Raw genomic sequence first — 20396 nt, 5'->3', positions numbered from 1 at the left:
AGCAGCGCATGGAAATGCTGTTTACCTTCCCATCATTACCTTCCCTATTAATCTACTTGCACTTTTGGGCATGCTTTCAAACTGCTAGGTTGGCAGGAGCTGGGACCGAGCAACGGGAGCTCACCCCGTTGTGGGAATTCGGACCGCCAACCTTTTGATCGGCAAGCCCAAGAGGCTCAGTGGTTTAGACCACAGCGCCACCCGCATCCTTGGGCATATTAGCAGAATATAAATTACTATATAATAACAACAGCTCCCATCAGCTCCAACCAGCATGCTAGCTATGGCTGCTTGAAGTTGCAGTCCAAAAACATCTGGAAGACTCCAGTTTGATACGGAAAGTTGACAAAGTTTTGCTGGATAACTTCTCTGCGTTGCTGTTTGCAGATGGGGAAGCGTCCAGAAGCCAGAAGGGAGTTTCATAGCTGGGCATCAAAGAGGGGATTTTAGCAGGTGTGGCAAAGTGCCATGCAGCAGGCACCTGCTGGGAAACCCAGGATGAAAAGCACAAAAGCTCTGTCCTGTTTGGTAGCTGGCCACCCTGCACCCAAGGCCAGGGCTACGGTTTCTGGTCGAAGTCAGCCCTAGTCATTTTGTTGCCTGAGGCAAAGGACAAGAGCCACGCCCCCAATCTTACCTACAGAAGCCAGCAGGATTGGCAGCTGAATCTTGCTTCTTCACCCCTGGCAAGGAAAATAGGGGGCTAAGCTTAGTGGGGAGGGTGCAGGGCAGGCTGTGTGGCACATACGGCTCTGCCCTCCAACCAGTGGCGTAGCGGGGGTGCAGCGGGGGCCGGCCGCACCGGGCGCAACATCTGGGGGGGGCGCTCGCACTCAAGTGCTAAAATCCATGGGTTAGGGGGCGCAAATTACTTGCCTTGCCCCGGGTGCTGACAACCAACGCTACGCCACTGCCTCCAACAGACTTAGGCAGACTGAAGGGTCTGCCAATGCCCTACCCCAGCAGCTGATGCCTGAGGTAGACTCCTCACTCCACCGATTGCTAAAAGCCTGCCCTGTTTTTGTTCTGGTTGTCAGCCTTGGGTGCCTTTCAGTGTTGCCTGAAGAGGACGATGCCTCTGAGCATGTACAGAGCTAGTTTCCCCTCACCTTGAAGCCGTTATTTGTGAAACCTATTGGGAGACGGGGCAACTTAGAGAATGTGCATTTCAGGCAGTCCACCACCGTATCTCCAAAGCTCATTGCTCTCCGTTTCAAATAATCCTAGAAATTGTAGTTTGTTTGTTTGTTTTGGATCACGCTTCATGCGTGTGGAGCCTATTCCACAAAACCTGATGCAGCAATAAATTTACTAATCTTTAAAGTGCCACCAGATTGCTGCTTCTGGTGATAACAGTGACCTATTATAGGGTGGCGCTGAGAGCCAGGGCAAAGGCAAGGGTCATGGGCATATGAAGCACACTCCGAGCGTTCACTTTCCTTTGGAGCAAGTGCTTTGTAGTTGTACACACCCATGTGTCATAGCATTTCAGTAAATTGGCAGCTACAATCTGCACTGTTGTTAAACACAGGTTGACATCTTTACAAAATAGTGTGCATTGGTGCGATCTACTCCCCTTCCCCTCAGTTAGCATTTCCCAAGTGATGGTATAATAATAATAATAATAATAATACTTATTGTTATTGTTTGTTTGTTTATTATACCTTACCCATCTGGCTGGGTTTCCCCAGCCACTCAAGGCAGCTGCCAAAAGAATATTAAAAACAAGATAAAACATCAAACATTAAAAACCTCCCTAAACAGGGCTGCCTTCAGATGTCTTCTAAAAGTCAGATAGTTGTTTATTTCCTTGACATCTGATGGGAGGGCATTCCACAGGGTGGGCGCCACTACCAAAAAGGCCTTCTGTCTGGTTTCCTGCAACCTCACTTCTTGCAGTGAGGGAACTGCCAGAAGGCCCTCAGAGGAGGACTTCAGCGTCCGGGCTGAACGATGGGGGTGGAGACGCTCCTTCAGGTATACTGGGCCAAGGCAGTTTAGGGCTTTCAAGGTCAGCACCAACACTTTGAATTGTGCTCGGAAACGTACTGGGAGCCAATGTAGGTCTTTCAAGACCGGCGTTATGTGGTCTCGGCGGCCACTCCCAGTCACCAGTCTGGCTGCCGCATTCTGAATTAGTTGTAGTTTCCAGGTCACCTTCAAAGGTAGCCCCACGTAGAGCACATTGCAGTAGTCCAAGCAGGAGATAGTTCAAGTGGTAGAAGTGATGTCTCTCCCCAGTGAGGTCCACTGGGTGCTTTTACTGGCATTTGTTATGCAATAGGCCATGGGTTTGCAAACTAAGGCCCAGGGGTTGGTGCTGACCTTTAAAGCCCTAAACGGCCTCGGTCCAGTATACCTGAAGGAGCGTCTCCACCCCCATCATTCTGCCCGGACGCTGAGATCCAGCGCCGAGGGCCTTCTGGCGGTTCCCTCATTGCGAGAAGCAAAGCTACAGGGAACCAGGCAGAGGGCCTTCTCGGTAGTGGCGCCCGCCCTGTGGAACGCCCTTCCAGCAGATGTCAAAGCGATAAACAACTACCTGACATTCAGAAGACATCTTAAGGCAGCCCTGTTCAGGGAAGTTTTTAACGTGTGATATTTTACTGTATTTTTGGTTTTTATGGAAGCCGCCCAGAGTGGCTGGGGAGGCCCAGCCAGATGGGCGGGCTATAAATAATAAATTATTATTGTTGTTGTTGTTGTTGTTGTTGTTGTTGTTGTTGTTGTTATTATTATTATTATTATTATTATTATTATTATTATTATTATCACCTTCTAAATCCGGCTCACAGACGGTCCGGGAATCAGCATGTTTTTACATGAGTACAATGTGTCCTTTTATTTAAAATGCATCTCTGGGTTATTTGTGGGGCGTAGGAATTTGTTCATTGTTTCTCCAAAAAATGTAGTCTGGCCCCCCACAAGGCCTGAGGGACAGTGGACTGGCCCCCTGCTGAAAAAGTTTGCTGACCCCTGCAATAGGCTAAAAAACTTACCTGCTCCTTCAGAGGGAGCTGCCCACTAACAGTGTCTCAGTCTTCTACGGTGTGCACACGATGCATGTGCAATGAGATTGCAATTGTGGATGTAGGGCCACCAGTGATTTCTGCAACTGACACCATTTCACGCTTGTAAAAATATCATGTCCGTTATGTCCAAATGTGGCATCCAGCTGGCTGCCCTAGCAAGGATGTGGTGAAGAGTAAAAAGCTGAGAGTGTGCAAACCACATTCTGTGCACTTTCAGAACCCCAACAACCTCTGCGGACAACCTCTTCCCCTATGTGGTGATCCAGGAGGGATGAGAGCACAGAGTGCGTAAGTGATTTGAGTCACATAAGGTCACATGGTGGCAGCGTTTGGTATCTGCTTGATGCTTGCACAAAGCATGTTCTCCAATAAATGAGAGCACGTGTTGCGGTGTGGGCCACCAGGCCAGGCCTCTTGTTGCCAGGCAGGTTAATAGTTGTTGCCTGGCATCATGATTGGGTAACCGGGTTGCTGGGGCAAATTGTATGTTGCAAATTGGGTGGGTGGGACCATAGTCTTTAAATATTGGTGCACTCTGGTTTCTCTTTCTCTTTGCAGAGTGCATCGGATCACCCGCCCGCCCGCCCTCTTTCCGGTTGACCTTGCTTTGCCTGTCATGGGGTCGTCTGCTTTGGAGCAGGGGCCTAGTAGGAATTTGCCATTTGGTGATTGGCTGTGCCATTTGGTTTTGCCTACTACTCAGCAATTCGTCACAACTTGTAAGGTTGCGGTTAGGCATTGGTTATAATATGCTGGTGGTGGAGGGGTCAGGCTGGGCCTGCCCCTCCCATTGCGATGAAGGGAATTCCGTTAAAGGAATCCTGGGGCTTGCCACTATTTCGTCCAATCCCTGTTATGGGACCAGGGCCGCCCAATCCCTGTTATGGGAATCCTTGTTATAGGACCGGGCAGGCAAGCTTTCGGGGAGCTGCTGGGGTGAGCGGCGTGGGTCCGACGCTTAGCTCAAATGACCCCCCAGTTTGACTTTCTCTTCTACTGGCTACCGATCGGACCTCGGGATGTCAGTTCTGTCCCAGGCGGGGGGACAGATAGTCATAACCAATGTCTAAACCAGTGTTTCCCAACCTTGGGCCTCCAGCTGTTTTTGAACTACAATTCCCATCATCCCTGACCACTGGTCTTGCTAGCTAGGGATGATGGGAGTTGTAGGCCAAAAACATCTGGAGGCACAAGGTTGGGAAACACTGGAAACAACCACTCACTGATTTTGTATTTTAATAAAGTTGTGGCCAAAATAGTGCCCAAAAACCAAAACTAAATTACGTGTTATGTGTGAAGTTATTTGAGGGGTGGCCTGGGGACCTACACACGCAAGACAAGTTTAGATGGACTGAGAGAGACGCCTAATTTTAATCTTCTTCTTTGGGAATCACTCGTAGCTGAGTAAGATTGTCTTCCATAAACACGGTTTTAACAGCGAGTTCTGTGGAGGCCAATTCTGGATCCATACGTCCTTCCACAATGGGGACATAGGTTTCTGGGCAGGAGTTGATCACAGTGAGGGTTTGCCAAATGTGCCTTCCTCTTAGCTCGTTTCTCCCTTTCGCCCTGAGTTTGAGCATCTTTAAAGCCTGTTATGTACTGAGTTGAATAGGATCCAAAATGCAGCAATCTGATTGGTCCTAGAAAAATAGGATTCAGAATGCAGCAGTCTGATTGGTCCTAGAACAATAGGATTCAGAATGCAGCAGTCTGATTGGTCCTAGAAAACTAGGATTCAGAATGCAGCAGTCTGATTGGTCCTAGAACAATAGGGTCCAGAATGCAGCAGTTTGATCGGTCCACAGGAGCCACCCAATCCAGCTTCAGGTGGAAGGGAATCCGCAACCTGATTGGCCTACAGGTGAATCCCGGAATTAGCCAATCACGTGGGTCCCATTGTGTAAATAATGTATATAAAGCAGACATTCTGGGGGAACTTCCATTCCTCCTCACCACTAGGAGCTGAATAAAGAGCATGAAATCCACTCTCGACTCCGAGTATATTTCAAAGCCCATGACACCTTTGGTAAAGGCTGTTCTCCCACTGGGGCGCTCGCAGGCCACTGTTTCCCAGTTGTTGGTGTTTATACTACATTTTTAAAGATTTGCCTTGAGAGAGTCTTTAAACCTCTTTGGTGACCCCCAGCATTACGCTTTCCATTTTTAAGTTTGGAATAGAGTAGGTGCTTTGGAAGACGATAATTGGACATCCAAACAACATGACCAGTCCAACGAGGTTGTCATAAGGGCAATATTGGCACAAAGAAAGCAGAGACACAGTGTGAGCGGCAAAGGACTTCCTTTAATGCAGTCTGTATTTTTCTTTCCACAGCGGATGACCACTCCCTGCACATCCATGAGGTGTCCCTTAACCTTCCACCCCTGGGCTGAGTGAACAAAGAGAGGGAGTTAAATATCACCGGTACATCATTTTCATATAATTTTCTTTCAGCATAAAACATGCCATGAATTTCAAATCTGTTTTCCATAACCTTTCCCAATCTGCAATCTAAATATTATACCCCGAATCCTTTGCCGACGGATTGAGATACAAGTCTTGTGTACTTATACAAGAAAACCTCCTGAGTTACTGGGGAGAGCAGTCCTTCTTCCCCAAGACATGTCTAGCTGCATTTAAACTTGCAGTATCCCATTTGGATGTTTCCCCCCCAAATGAAATAATGGGAAAGGTTGTGGAAGGAGGACATGAAATTCACTGCATGCTACGATTTGAAAGAGAATTTCATTAAAATATTCTACAGATAATAATAATAATAATAATAATAATAATAATAATAATAATAATAATAATAATAATTTATTATTTATACCCCACCCATCTGGCTGGGCTTCCCTGGCCACTCTGGGCGGCTTCCAACAAAATATTAAAATACTGTAATACATCAAACATCAAAAGCTTCCCTAAACGGGGTTGCCTTCAGATGTCTTCTAAAAGTCTGGTAGTTGTTGTTCTCTTTGATATCTGGTGGGAGGGCATTCCACAGGGTGCCTGGACACAGAATTGACCTGCACCTCCATGGACATCTGTGAGTCCAAAATGACTCCCAGGCATGCAGCTGGTCCTTCAGGGGCCCATTCAGGACCAGGGAGTCCTCCACACCAGCCCGCCTCCTATCCCCCAAAAACAGTACTTCTGTCTTGTCAGGATTCAATCTCAATCTGTTAGCCGCCATCCATCCTCCAACTGCCTCCAGACACTCCAGACCAGACCACATGGTATTTAACATCTATAAAACTGGCCAAAATATATACATCTATAAAACATCTGTTGGAGACGGCACTATGAGCCACGTGTGGCGGAACTGCAAAAAAATCAGGGATTTTTGGGAAACAATATATAACGAACTTTAAAAAATGTTTAAATGTTCTTTCCCTAAGAAGCCTGGAGCCTTCCTACTTGGCATAATGACCAATGAAATTCCAAAAAGGATAAGGAAAATTTTAATATACGCAATAGCAGCAGCAAGGATTTTAATTGCTAAGGAATGGAAAGGGGATTCTACTCCCTCAAAATTAGACTGGCAGAATAAAATGTTAGAATATGCAGAGCTAGCAAGATTGACAACAAGATTCCGAGACCACACAGATCAAATATTTAATAGAGTGTGGAATATTTACAGAGAATATTGTAATGATCTAAATTCTTTGGCAGGCCTGGATTGATTTCTGCACGAAATAAGATAACTTTACAAAATTAACACAATCGAACAACCTAGGATAGATAAAGTTTAGTGCACAGTTGTTATGTAATTTAGAAATCACAATGGGGGGATTGGAAGTTATGTTAGAATTCGTGATGTGTGAACTCAATCATTTCTCCTTTTTGTAACAAGTGTTGTTATTGGATGGCCTTTTGTTGATTGTTGTGTATTGTTTTGCATTTGTTTTGTTTTTAAAACCAATAAAGCATTTAATAAAAAAAAATAAACTTGCAGTATCCCTTTCCCCCTTTCCATAATCTTCCCTGTCGCTATACTTTGAAGCAACTTTGTGCATTGCGTTGGTTCCTGTCGTCTTTCAAACCCTCGTCCAAGCGTGAGTCAGATGAGTTGCACAGATGTGCAGAGTTGCCCCCGGGCCTGCTTGTCCCCTGTCTGATTTTGCACGCGGGAGACACACAGAGAGAGAGCCAGCGTCTTGCTTCCAGAGGCGTTCCCCTCTCTTCCCTCTGCCCTGGCTACCCATTTCAAGCTGCCTCTTTGATTTCACAACCCGGCAGACAGAAACGACTCGGAAATTGCCAATCCAAAGGCCGGCTGGGCCTTGTAAAAGTTGGAAGGGCTGCGGAGGAGAACGTTCCTCTGCTGCCAGGCAGGGTGACCCGAGGTGGCTGCCCCGAGGTTACAGGGGTCCCGGTGCCTCCAAATGGGTGTGGGAGTAAGGGAGGAGAGCTGAGCCTCACTGAAGCAAAGCCCCTGGGAACCAGGCTTGCTCCTGGATCTCATTTTTCACATGTCGGCTGCACTCTCAACCACCAGCCCTGTCAGAGGAAAGGAGGCGCTTCCTGTTATTCCGATTCAAATCTCAAGCTGGTCAGGAGGAAACAGGCAGCTGTGCTGAGAGTGGCAAGGCGTACCAAGATGGATGGCCGGTGTCTGCCCTTGCTGCTGCTCCTGGTGGTCTTTACAGGTGAGTAGCGCTTCAGGGTGGCCGTCGGGTGGGAAGCAGAAAGCTTCTGCTCAGCAGCCGAGAGGGGCTTGGGTTCTCAGAGCTGTGGAGAACAGAGATAATCTCCATCCTCAACAGGTTGTCTGCCGTAGAGAGATGGGTATCCCTTCTGAGAGTCTCCGCAGGTCAGCTAGAGTTCTCAGAGTCTTTGTCTCAGATCCTGCTTTTTGTCTGAATTCGATTTCTTAGCTCTTGTGCCGGCTCTGAGGTAGCTTCTGGACTCTCTGCGTAGACACAGACTCACCCTTGTTTCTCAGGCATTATTTATCCTGCTTTCATTCTGTCTTCCAGTGCTTTTTCTGGCCAGGTTCATCACAGTCTCAGTAGGGCTAGTCAAAAGTAATATTATGTCCCAGAGATCTAGGCAGCGCTTTTTTTCTGGGGGAGACACAGGGGTACACATACCCCTAAACATTTTGTAAATCTAAGTTTGGCCTCATTGAGGGGCAGTATTTAAATATGAGTAGGAAAATGAGAGTACCCCTAAACATTTTTTTTAAGAAGAAAAAAAAGCACTGGGTCTACATAACCCCCACTGTCATTTTCTTCCCCTCTCACTCCAGCCTTGCTGGCATTTCTGACTCCCCAAATACTCAGCCCAGCCACTTTCAGGTACAGGAGCTTTGGGAGAATTTGCCCCTCTGATCTTCTCTGAGGCAAGAGGCAATTTCTTTCTGTGTTATTAAATATTTGGGCGACTTCCTCCGTTTTCCAAGTTGTGGCTTACAGCGACTTCTCTAGGGAAACAGCACTCCTGTGGTGAACTGTTTTTGCAGGGCTATCTCACCTCTAGGGATTTATTATTTCTTACATTTATATCTTGCCTTTCCTCCAGGAAGCTGGAGGCAATGTGCATGGTTGTCCTCTCTCCCTGCATCTCAGCCTCATAACTAGGACTGGGGGATATATTGATAAGGTAAAGTAAAGGTAAAGGTACCCCTGCCCATACGGGCCAGTCGAGTCCGACTCTGGGGTTGCACGCCCATCTCTCTTAAGAGGCCGGGGGCCAGCGCTGTCCGAAGACACTTCTGGGTCACGTGGCCAGCGTGACAAGCTGCATCTGGTGAGCCAGCGCAGCACACGGAAACGCCACTTACCTTCCCGCTAGTAAGCGGTCCCTATTTATCTACTTGCACCCGGGGGTGCTTTCGAACTGCTAGGTTGGGACCGAGCAACGGGGCGGAACAGAGCGCACCCCGCCACGGGGATTCGAACCGCTGACCTGACGACCGGCAAGTCCTAGGCACTGAGGTTTTACCCACAGCGCCACCCGCGTCCCAATATATTGATAACTAGGACTGGGGGATATATTGATATATCGCCCCAAATCGGTTTCAAGTCCATATCATGATATTGGCTTCATAATTTTTGGCCTGGCAATATATTGTGAATCATGATTTTGTGTGTGTGTATGTGTGTGTGCACGCACCATGCAAATGTCACAATGCGGGGGAAACCGCGAAGCCAGCCAATGCCTCTACATGTTGTTTAGTCGTTTAGTCGTGTCCGACTCTTCGTGACCCCATGGACCAGAGAACGCCAGGCACCTCTGTCCTCCACTGCCTCCCGCAGCTTGGTCAAACTCATGCTGGTAACCTCGAAAACACTATCCAACCATCTCGTCCTCTGTCGCCCCCTTCTCCTTGTGCCCTCCATCTTTCCCAACATCAGGGTCTTCTCCAGGGAGTCTTCTCTTCTCATGAGGTGGCCAAAGTACTGGAGCCTCAGCTTCACAATCTGTCCTTCCAGTGAGCACTCAGGGTTGATTTCCTTCAGTATGGAGAGGTTTGATCTTCTTGCAGTCCATGGGACTCTCAAGAGTCTCCTCCAGCACCAGAATTCAAAAGCATCAATTCTTCGGCGATCAGCCTTCTTTATGGTCCAGCTCTCACTTCCATACATCACTACTGGGAAAACCATAGCTTTAACTATACGAACCTTTGTTGGCAAGGTGATGTCTCTACTTCTCAAGATGCTGTCTAGGCCTGTCATTGCCCTTCTCCCAAGAAGCAGGCGTCTTTTAATTTCGTGGCTGCTGTCACCATCTGCAGTGATCATTGAGCCCAAGAAAGTGAAATCTCTCACTACCTCCATTTCTTCCCCTTCTATTTGCCAGGAGGTGATGGGACCAGTGGCCATGATCTTCGTTTTTTTGATGTTGAGCTTCAGACCATATTTTGCGCTCTCCTCTTTCACCCTCATTAAAAGGTTCTTTAATTCCTCCTCACTTTCTGCCATCAAGGTTGTGTCATCTGCATATCTGAGGTTGTTGATATTTCTTCCGGCAATCTTAATTCCGGCTAGGGATTCATCCAGCCCAGCCTTTCGCATGATGAATTCTGCATATAAGTTAAATAAGCAGGGAGACAAAATACATCCTTGTCGTACTCCTTTCCCAATTTTGAACCAATCAGTTGTTCCATATCCAGTTCTACATAGCTCCACCCTGCCTCTACATAGCTCCACCCTTATTTTAGACATTGTAATATAACAGTACAGTGGTACCTCTGGTTGCAAATGGGATCCGTTCTGGAGGCCCATTCACAACCTGAAATGAATGCAACCCATGTCTGCGCATGCACAGGTCGCGATTCACCACTTCTGCGCATGCGCGTGATGTCATTTTGCGCGTCTGCGCATGCGCGAGTGGTGAAACCCGGAAGTAACCCTTTCCGGTACTTCCAGGTTGCCATGGGACACAACCTGAAAGCGCGCAACTTGAAGCAAACGTAACATGAGGTATGACTGTATACAGTGGTACCTCAGGTTACAAACCCCTCAGGTTATGAACATTTTGGGTTAGAGACTCTGCAAACCTGGAAGTAGTACCTCGGGTTAAGAACTTTACCTCAGGATGAGAACAAAAATTGTGTGGCTGTGGTGTGGTGGTGGAAGGAGTCCCCATTAGCTAAAGTGGTACCTCAGGTTAAGAACGGTTTCAGGTTAAGAACGGACCTCCGGAACGAATTAAGTACTTAACCAGAGGTACCACTGTATCACGCAGTTTAGCTGGTGATATATTCCGATGTTGAAAACCAGATTATCGCCCAGCCCAACTCATAACAACCCTGTGAGGTAGATTAGACTGAAACATTGTGAGTGGCCCAATGCCACCCAGTGCGTATTATGATTGAGTGGAGACCTGGATCTTCCCAGTCCTTAATCAACAGCTCTAACCACTACACCATGCAGGCTTCCTTCAAGTGCCTTCATGAGGGCATTCCTGACGGGGGTTTTGTCTGCCTGTTGCAAGCCAGTTCAGCTTCAGGTGGGCACTGAACATTCCTAGAATTACAGCGCTGAAGGGGCCAGATCCCTTCTTTGGCCAGGTATGGCCGCCCACCCGATTCCTCTCAGAGATCAACTCACATGATCCAAACTACAGCGTGCCACAAGCAAAGCGCAGGCGGAATACAGAAAGAGGTGCGTTGCAGAAAAAGTGACTATCGAGCAAATCTGCCCGGAATGGCACAAGAAAGTGATTCCAGCTATACGTCACAAGGAAACGCAAGTACGCTCACAGCCCAAACAGAACCCAGTCGAGAAAATGTCGTTCCAGGCTTCGTACGTACTATGCCTTTAAAGGGCATTCACACCACAGTCTTTCCCTCAAAGAATTCTGGGCACTGTGATCCCTGAAACCCCTGAACAAACTACAGGTCCCAGAATTCCTCAAGGGGCAAAAAAGGTGCTTTGAATGTCCAATAAAGATATTGTGTGTACACAGCTACAGTCTCAAATGTGGCAGCTAGAAATTCGTTTATTTAAAAGCATTTATATTGTTGCATATCAGCCCAATAGGTGCAAGACCCCAGGGGTTTGAAGCACTTACCCAGGTCTCGGATTCCTTGGAATGAGGGACAGCGGAGACTGCAGTGTCTTTCTGATATATGGTTTATTTGCACATCTATACAACCTGAGCCTATGATGGAGAGCTCACAGCATTAACACCCCAGAGGGTCTTGCTTCCCCCTTAGCCACAGCCTTGGATTCAAGCAGAAATCAGGCCTGGCTCTCACTCTCTGGCTTCTGCCAGAAGCCTGCTTCCATCCCTGCTCTGGCCTTTATTCTTCTCACTACCAGCCGGGTGAACGAGGGGGCCCACCCATTTGCCCTCTGGCACAGAGCAGCTTCCTTTCTTATACCTATGACTTAGGGACATTAACAATGGTATCAAAAGTAATTATAGAATTGTAGAGTTGGAAGGGGCTACAAGGATCATCTATGTCAGGGGTGGCCAACTCCCAGAAATTTCCATGAGACATTATCAAAAGCCTTTTTGGCATCAATTAAGATGAAGGCTGCCGCTTCCCCTGGGTTCATGTCTAAATATTCTATGGCATCTATCACCAATCTCATATTATCCTACATCCTCCTCCCAGGAGGCTGCGATCTACTTTCAGCAGTGATCTACCCCTGTTTTTCGGGAGTTCAGCTCAAAGTTGTTGAGCTTGTTTTTAGGGAGGAGAAAAGCCCCTTTTGGGAGGGGCAGCTCAAGGTTGTTGCGCTTTTTTAAGGGATGTTAAAGGCAAGGGACACAGGAGTAAAATCACTCATAAAAAGATTGCTGTGGATGAAAACAGCAGCACAGCTTTATCTTCCCTTCCAGAGATCAAACAACAATGGAGGGCAAAGCCAGGGGGCAGGGCAGGAGTCAGTTTTAGCAACACGAAGGAAAGGGAGCCAGAGATTGACCGCGATCTACCAAAACCTTGCTGGGCTCTACCAGTAGATTGCAATCGACATGTTGGACATCCCTGATCTATGTCCAACTGCCTGCAATGCAGGAATATTTTGCCCAACGTGGGGTTTGAACCAATGACTGTGAGGAGAGCCTCTCTTGTCCAGAGGTTGCATTATTAACAATTTACAATGGGGTGGAAGGTTCGCAGGCTATGAAAGACTTGCTCACAAATTTATTGACAGCTGCACTAATTATGATAGCTAGGAAGTGGAAGGGGCAAGCAGAATATAAAATGGAAGAATGGTATAAAGAGGTGTTGGAGATAGCTATTAATGACAAATTAACACGTGCCATTAAGGTAAGACGGGGAATATACAGGACAAATGATTTCGAGGAGATATGGAAGGTGTTTGTAGAATCTGTACTGTTAAAATGGAAAGGGGTCAAACCATCGCAAGAGGTGTTAAAATTTTGGGAGTTTGGATAGTTACAATGGAATGGCCTCGGTGGTGGGGTGTGCATTTTTATTCTTATTTATTTATGATTATTACTTTATTAGATAGATAGATAGATAGATAGATAGATAGAGAGAGAGAGTGTCTCTGTTGCTGGATCCAGGAATTTGGAGGGACTCAGGAATATAGCCTGACACCCACCCCCCTGCAAACAAACTCACAACTATATATTGATATTTCAAAAATCTCATAATGGTAGACATGGCCCAGTGTAAACACAACTCATTTGCAGAGTCGCCACAGTTCACATTGATTTTTGTACACAATGCCCTGTCCCTGGCTGTAGCAGTTTCTTAAACTCCAGAGGAAGTAAGTGAAGGAGGAAACCTTCCTGTTCTAGCAGGCTACAAAGCATTGGCTAAGTACATGTTCATTGGGGGAGGGAGAGCTTCAGGAAAGGGACATTTAGAAGGCAGGAAGGAGTGCTTAACTCTTTGCGTGTTGAGACCCCGCAGCCCCCCCCCTCGTTGGAAATAACTCACACAAGGGCACGGATATTAGGTTTATGTTATTGAGCAAATTTTGACCACAACTTTATTGAAATTACAGAATGTGAGCAGTATTGGCTTAGGCATTGATTGGACCTGACTATATCTGACTCTTGCCCATTGTGCAGGAAGTCTGGTAAGGGTAAGCCACCAGTAGGGGGAGCCCTGTCGATGTGTACCAACTCAAGCTCCCCCTGGCGTTCCCGTCGGGGTCGTATCAAGGCCTTAGCCCCCCAGCCGGGCTTCAGACTAGATCAACACCCCCGGGTTCCTTTAGCGGAATACCCTTAAGCATGGCGGGGCAGGTGATGGCCACACCTCCCCTCCCCCACACAAGGTCAAACAATGCCTAACCGCAACCCTAACAAAGTGGTGACGATTGCTACAAGGTAGGCAAAAACCAAGTGGCCAGTGCCAATTTGCCAAGTGGAAAAATTCCTACCAGGCCCCTTGGACAACCAAGGCGACTAACTGAGGTCCATAGCAAGGCCAGTGCCTAACCTGCAAAATAGGGAGGGAAGGCAGGTGATTGAGGAAGCGAGCCAAAGAGGAAGTCCTCTGACTCGCTCCTCTGTTTAAACGGCCCCGGCCACGCCCCCCCGGCCAGTGGGTTGGCTGGCCGGGCTCTGACGTGGCCGGGATCCCCCGCCCCCAGTGGGGAGTGGGTGGCCACACGGTCCTCCGCAACTCCTCCCCACTGGGAAGTGGAGCAGATTTCCCACCTTGCCAATGCTGTGCTCCAAATGGCTGGCCTGCGTGCTGGAATACCAGACATGTTTGTCCTGAACCCAATTCCGTTCCCTCAACGGTTCCAGAGGGACTGTTCCAAAATATCCACTTGTCCCCACTCTTCTTGCATTCCTTCTGCTCTCTCTGTCTCACCTGCAGTGGCCATCAGGCTGGATGCTCATAATGGCACCACAGAAGCTCCTGGCAATGCCAGCGTCTCTCTCGAAGGAAGACCAAACTCTACATTTCTGGGCCCCGAAATGAAGCTGAGCTTGGACGATGGTGAGATGATAGCAAAGCCCAGAAATTCTGATGCCTCTGAATATGTACAGACCGCCTTTTCTTCCCTCTAGACACACCATGACATGCCCTTTGTTATGAGGATGCTTGTCTGAGAAAGGCCTTTCCTGAGGTGGGTGACCATCTCCACCCCTCCAGTTGTGGGAAACTGGGGCTTGTAGGAACTGGCGTCCAACAACATCTGGAAGGCCACAGGTTCCCTACTTCTGGCCTAACTTTGAAAATGAGCTGCTGAGGTCACCTCTGCTTTCAGCACCAATCCAAGAGTATCCCCAAAGTACAAACGTGGCCATTTACATCTCAAAGCAGGAAACATTGTTTGGTGCACCAAAACAGGGCCGGCCCACATATGAGACAAGATGAGGCAACCGCCTCAGGCGGCAGGATTCACAGGGTCAGCACACCCCAATGTAGATCTTTATTCCCCCTTTGCTCCTGATGCATATGTTCACTCACCTCTGAATCAACGGCAGGGAGGGAGGTGGCATTTTACATTCACCTCAGGCGCCAAAATGTCTTGGGCTGGCCCTGATCCACTCTTTCTCAGGGCCCCTACATTCCCCAGAACTACTCCAACCTGAAACAATGGTCCCAGTTTGCAGTAAAAAATTTGGAACTTCACCTTTTTTTCCAGTGGTTCCCATTGAACGAACCTGTGCATAGCAGCCAAATCCTATAGACTGAGGTCCCTTTGCCCTCCATAAAATATTTGAGGGGGCTTGCGCCCCCCAAGTCTGTGGGCATTCCCATTCAAATGGTGTGTGCGTGCTACATCTTGTGACTGATTACACGGGGTGCGGCTTACCTGCCCCCCAATATTTTATTCAAGTTGGCACCCCAAAACCTGCGATTCGCTTTGGGAAACCCTGCAGCCATAACTGTTTCAATACACCTGCCATTGCGAGCCACTTTGAGAAGAGACAAGTGAAAATGTTGACTCAGTGCTGTCCTGAATAATTGCTGTGCTATTTGATTTGATGAGGACGCGGGTGGCACTGTGGGTTAAACCACAGAGCCCAGGACTTGCCGATCAGAAGGTCGGCGGTTCGAATCCCTGTGACGGGGTGAGCTCCCGTTGCTCAGACGCTGCTCCTGCCAACCTAGCAGTTCAAAAGCACATCAAAGTGCAAGTACATAAATAGGTACCGCTCCGGCGGGAAGGTAAACGGTATTTCCGGGCGCTGCTCTGGTTTGCCAGAAGCGGCTTAGTCATGCTGGCCACATGACCCAGAAGCTGTACGCCGGCTCCCTTGGCCAATAAAGCAAGATGAGCGCTGCAACCCCAGAGTCGGTCACGACTGGACCTAATGGTCAGGGGTCCCTTTACCTTTACCTTGATTTGATTTGATAGATAAACAAATGACTGCCTGTTTTTTTTGAGGTCAGATCTGAGATGGGGGCGTCCTCCTTGCCTGTGGCATGTACCTCAGAAGGCAGAATGTTGGTTATATTCTCACTTGTTGGCCCATGTGCAGATTTCTTCACAATTCCTCCTTTCCACCATTGGATTTCAGTATCACACGACCCAGCCAGACCCCTGCTTCCTCCACCGCTACCCTGACCATGTTGTGTCACACACACACAAAGGGCACTACTCATTATGCTTTGCTCTCCCTCCCCCCCCCCCCCAGTTTACAGTATCCTCGTGGCAGATTGCTGGAGAGACTTTGAGAAGCAGATGGCCAACATCACAGAGGAGCACTGGTGTGAGTGGATGGTCATTAGAAGGTAATGAAGAACTGAGCTTTTCCACTGTGTAAGGGGTGGTTGAGAGACATCACGTGTGGTAAACAAAGGTTGTGCCAGTTTCTTTTGGGGGACAAATAAGGAATATGAAATTCTGGACTTACGACGTTCAGATGTTGACTCTGCCACAATTCATAAAGAAATTCTGAGATGTATCGATAACAGTCTTAAGGCCAAAATCAAATGTTACATGCTGTTTATCTGAACAGCAATAATAATAATAATAATAATAATAATAATAATAATAATAATAGGGATGCTATTCAGACTGTAGTCTAAATCACTGAGCCTCTTGGGCTTGCTGATCAGAAGGTTGGCTGTTTCAATTCCCACAACGGGCTGAGCTCCCATTGCTCTGCCCCAGCTCCTGCCAACCTAGCAGTTCGAAAGCATGCCAGTGCAAGTAGATAAATAGGTACCGCTTTGGCGGGAAGGTAAACGGCGTTTCCGTGCACTCTGGTTTCCGTCACAGTGTCCCGTTGCGCCAAAAGCAGTTTAGTCATGCTGGCCACATGACAGGTCTTCAGCAAGAGAACTCATTCAAAAAGAGGGCAGCCCTTCTAATAGATGACTGACCCCTGTGAAGTCAGACACATGACCACACCAAATGCAGAATGTGGCTCAAAATCCTTTTGCAATGCGCAAGGTTTCTACAGCAGGGAAGCTGGTGAGAAATGTGGGCAGACATTTTACTAAGAAGTTTTTAACAACTATTATTATTATTAATAATAATACCCCACCCATCTGGTTGTATTTCCCTAGCCACTTTGGGTGGCTCCCAACAGAACATCAGTAACAGTAATAAAAAAGCAACAACACCAAACATTAAAAAATTCCTTAAACAGGGCTGCCTTCAGATATCTTCTAAAAGTCTGGTAGTTGTTTTTCTCTTTGACATCTGGTGGGAGGGCGTTCCACAGGGCGGGCGCCACTACCGAGAAGGCCCTCAGCCTGGTTCTTTGTAGCTTTGCTTCTCGCAGCGAGGGAACCGCCAGAAGGCCCTCGGCGCTGGACCTCAGTGTCCAGGCTGAACAATGGGGGTGAAGACGCTCCTTCAGGTATACTTTTATTGAGATTTTCACGACACAATAAGAGAAAAACAGACTAATCTACAAGAAATAATAGAAAGGGAACTAAACGAAGAAGAAAAGAGAAACTACACCAGTCCTCTCTCACTGCGGCATCTTAACTTTTATCCCATGCAGAAACAGCTCTCACCTGGGATCCTTCTCCTCCTCACAGCCTCTCACCTGTGAGGTCTCCCTTTCCCCGCCTTTCACACAGGGCCCTTCCACCTGTGAAGGCAGACATTTTAATAGCCACTTAGAAAGGTTGTAAAGGTAAAGGGACCCCTGACCATTGGGTCCAGTTGTGGCCGACTCTGGGGTTGCAGCGCTCACCTCGCTTTATTGGCCGAGGGAGCCAACGTACAGCTTCCGGGTCATGTGGCCAGCAAGACTAAGCCGCTTCTGGCGAACCAGAGCAGCGCATGGAAACGCCGTTTACCTTCCCGCCGGAGTGGTACCTATTTATCTACTTGGACTTTGACGTGCTTTCGAACTGCTAGGTTGGCAGGAGCAGGGACCGAGCAATGGGAGCTCACCCCGTCATGGGGATTCGAACTGCCAACCTTCTAATCGGCAAATCCTAGGCTCTGTGGTTTAACCCACAGCACCACATTTAGATTTAACAGTGTTTCCCAACCTTGGTTCTCCAGCTGTTTTTGGACTACAACTCCCATCATCCCTTGCTAGCAAGACCAATGGTCAGGGATGATGGGAATTGTAGTCCAACAGCAGCTGGAGACCCAAGGTTGGGAAACACTGCAAGTTTAGAAAGGTTATAGTGCAAGGTTTTTTTCTGAGGGTTAAGAGCCAGCTTCCCCCAGTTTCTACTCTATCTAATGCTCCAATACCTGAATTCCTCCCTCTGTTGATCAACTCCACAGGCCATACAATGAATTGCGGGAGTGCCTGGAGAAATGGGCAGAACGCCTGAAGTACGGTTACCCCAACACCTTGGCTCACAACTACATCACCTATGGCCACAGGATGTACTTCCTCAACTGCAGCGTGCGCCACGCCCTGCAGGACCCCCCGGATGACATTTTGCTGCCCCTGATCATCACCCCGATCTGCCTCATCCCTTTCTTGGTAACCCTGGTTGTTCTGAAGAGCAAGGATGGCGAAATGAAATTCTGAGTCCCCAGCCTTCGAGTAGCCGGGGTCCCTGTGGTCCAGCGGCTTGCAACGCCGTCAACGATCCTCCTCCCTTGCTTCCCATGGGATCGGGCCCTTCTACTCTGACACCACACCCTGGGATGAGCCAGGCTGAATCTGGAGACTTTGAACAGGGAAAGTATTGGGGCATTTTATGAGTTGTTACTAACGGGAGGAGGCACAGAAGGGAAAACCCCTGAACCTTTCGTCATTGAAGCAAACGCCCACTGCACGTCTGCAGCTGACATAAGCAGCTCTTTTCCCCCCAGATCTTTATTGAAACTTAACATATATACATAATAATCAAAATCCCCAATGATTCCCTCACATAAAATATAATATCTAAATTACAACAGCTGCATAATTATACACCACCCACCCACCCTCTTCTTTCCCCCACAGCAATTCGACTTCTTTATACTTCTTTCTACCTTTCTTCCTTGCATTCTGTAATAAATTATTTTTGTTAAATTCTGATTTTTCCTCCTTTCTTTATTTGTTTTGTTATTGCTTACATTTTTTATTCTAAGCCTATTAACACGTCATTTTTAGAACAATATTTTGACATATAACTTTCGAAATACTTCCACTCCATTCTTAACGTCTGATTTGATTGATATCTTATAACTGATGTTAATTTTGCCCATTCTGTATACTCACTTAATTTACAAATCCACTCTTCCTTTGTTGGTATGTCCTGAGTTTCCCATTTAGTAGCAATCACTACCCTGGCAGCTGTTGTTGCATATAAAAATATTTATTTTTTTTTCCATATGTGTTATGTCTTTGCCCACCAACCCTAACAGATAAGCTTCGGGATTTTAAATGGGGCCTAACTGTCTTAGCTTCTGGGAATTGTAGTGCCTACTGCTGAAAATCTTCAGTGAGAATGTCCTAGGTGCTTGACAGAATTGGTTTCCAGATGGTTTTCTCTGGTCATCTGCTGGGAATCCTTTAGCTGTGATTCTGCATTTCAGGGGGTTGGACTAGATGACCCTTGGGGTCCCAACTCTACAATTCTGTGATAAACCATGAGAGTTAAAAGATTATACAATAGATGCGAGCAGACCAAGTTAGGCCTCCTCCTTTTACGTAGCAAAGCTCCATACAGCCTCCTCCCCTCTGCTGCTCTCGAAGTGAATGAAGTTTCTATTGATGCCATAAACCAATAAAGTTGTGTATTTACATACAAGATATGGGTTCAGGGTCCTTCTTCTCCCTCCCTTATTTATTAGATCGACACCGTTGCAGCATTTCTACAGCAGCCGCAAGGCTCTGTGCTCAGTGCGACCAAACCAGTTGCACTCAGTGGCGTAGCGTGGGGGGTGCAGGGGGGGCCGGCAGCACCGGGTGCAACATCTGGGGATTAGGGTTAGGGGGCACAAATCCACGGGTTAGGGGGCGCAAATCCATGGGTTAGGGGGCGCAAATTACTTGCCTTGCCCCGGGTGCTGACAACCCACGCTACGCCACTGGTCACGCTCCCATAAATTTGCCTTTGCGCGCCTAAAGCCAAAATCACATACAGTCTTTTTTATGCTTTCTTGATTTTAAAAACAAAACAAGTCAACGAAAACAATCCGAAATCGATCCATATTACAAAAAAAAGAAGATTCAGATTCATACATAACTAATTCCAACATGACTTCCAATCACCCCATTGTGGTTCCTAAATTCCATTTTCGACTGCGTACTTTCCTTTATCTCTCCTCAGTTATTTCAGTTGTACAGTGGTACCTCAGGTTACATACGCTTCAGGTTACATACGATTCCGGTTACAGACTCCACTAACCCAGAAATAGTACCTCGGGTTAGGAACTTTGCTTCAGGATGAGAACAGAAATCGTGCTCTGGCGGCGTGCCGGCAGCAGGAGGCCCCATTAGCTAAAGTGGTGCTCCAGGTTAAGAACAGTTTCAGGTTAAGAACAGACCTCCGGAACGAATTAAGTACTTAACCTGACGTACCACTGTATTGGTTTTGTGAAATTGTC

General features: G+C 47.5%; 1 protein-coding gene across 1 annotated transcript; it reads left to right on the top strand.

Moving 5' to 3' along the window:
* The first annotated feature begins 7242 nt into the window (after positions 1–7242).
* RAMP2 (receptor activity modifying protein 2) lies at positions 7243–19597 on the top strand. Its single transcript, XM_081884486.1, has 4 exons — positions 7243–7685; positions 14300–14422; positions 16072–16168; positions 18135–19597. Exons 1-4 carry the CDS (start codon positions 7637–7639, stop codon positions 18385–18387), a joined length of 522 nt encoding a protein of 173 aa, XP_081740612.1. The 5' UTR covers positions 7243–7636; the 3' UTR covers positions 18388–19597.
* Positions 19598–20396: the final 799 nt, after the last annotated feature.

The sequence above is a fragment of the Podarcis melisellensis genome (assembly GCF_964234715.1).
Source record: "Podarcis melisellensis genome assembly, chromosome: 13".
Classification (NCBI taxonomy): domain Eukaryota; kingdom Metazoa; phylum Chordata; class Lepidosauria; order Squamata; family Lacertidae; genus Podarcis; species Podarcis melisellensis.
This window is presented reverse-complemented; position numbering and strand designations above follow the sequence as displayed.

What these genes read in the sequence shown, in the direction of transcription:
- RAMP2 (XM_081884486.1), top strand. Translation starts at nt 7,637, where the DNA reads ATGGATGGCCGGTGTCTGCCCTTGCTGCTGCTCCTGGTGGTCTTTACA. An exon ending in GCTCCTGGTGGTCTTTACAG is followed by an intron (nt 7,686 to 14,299) that starts GTGAGTAGCGCT and finishes TCTCACCTGCAG; the next exon opens with TGGCCATCAGGCTGGATGCT. An exon ending in GAAGCTGAGCTTGGACGATG is followed by an intron (nt 14,423 to 16,071) that starts GTGAGATGATAG and finishes CCCCCCCCCCAG; the next exon opens with TTTACAGTATCCTCGTGGCA.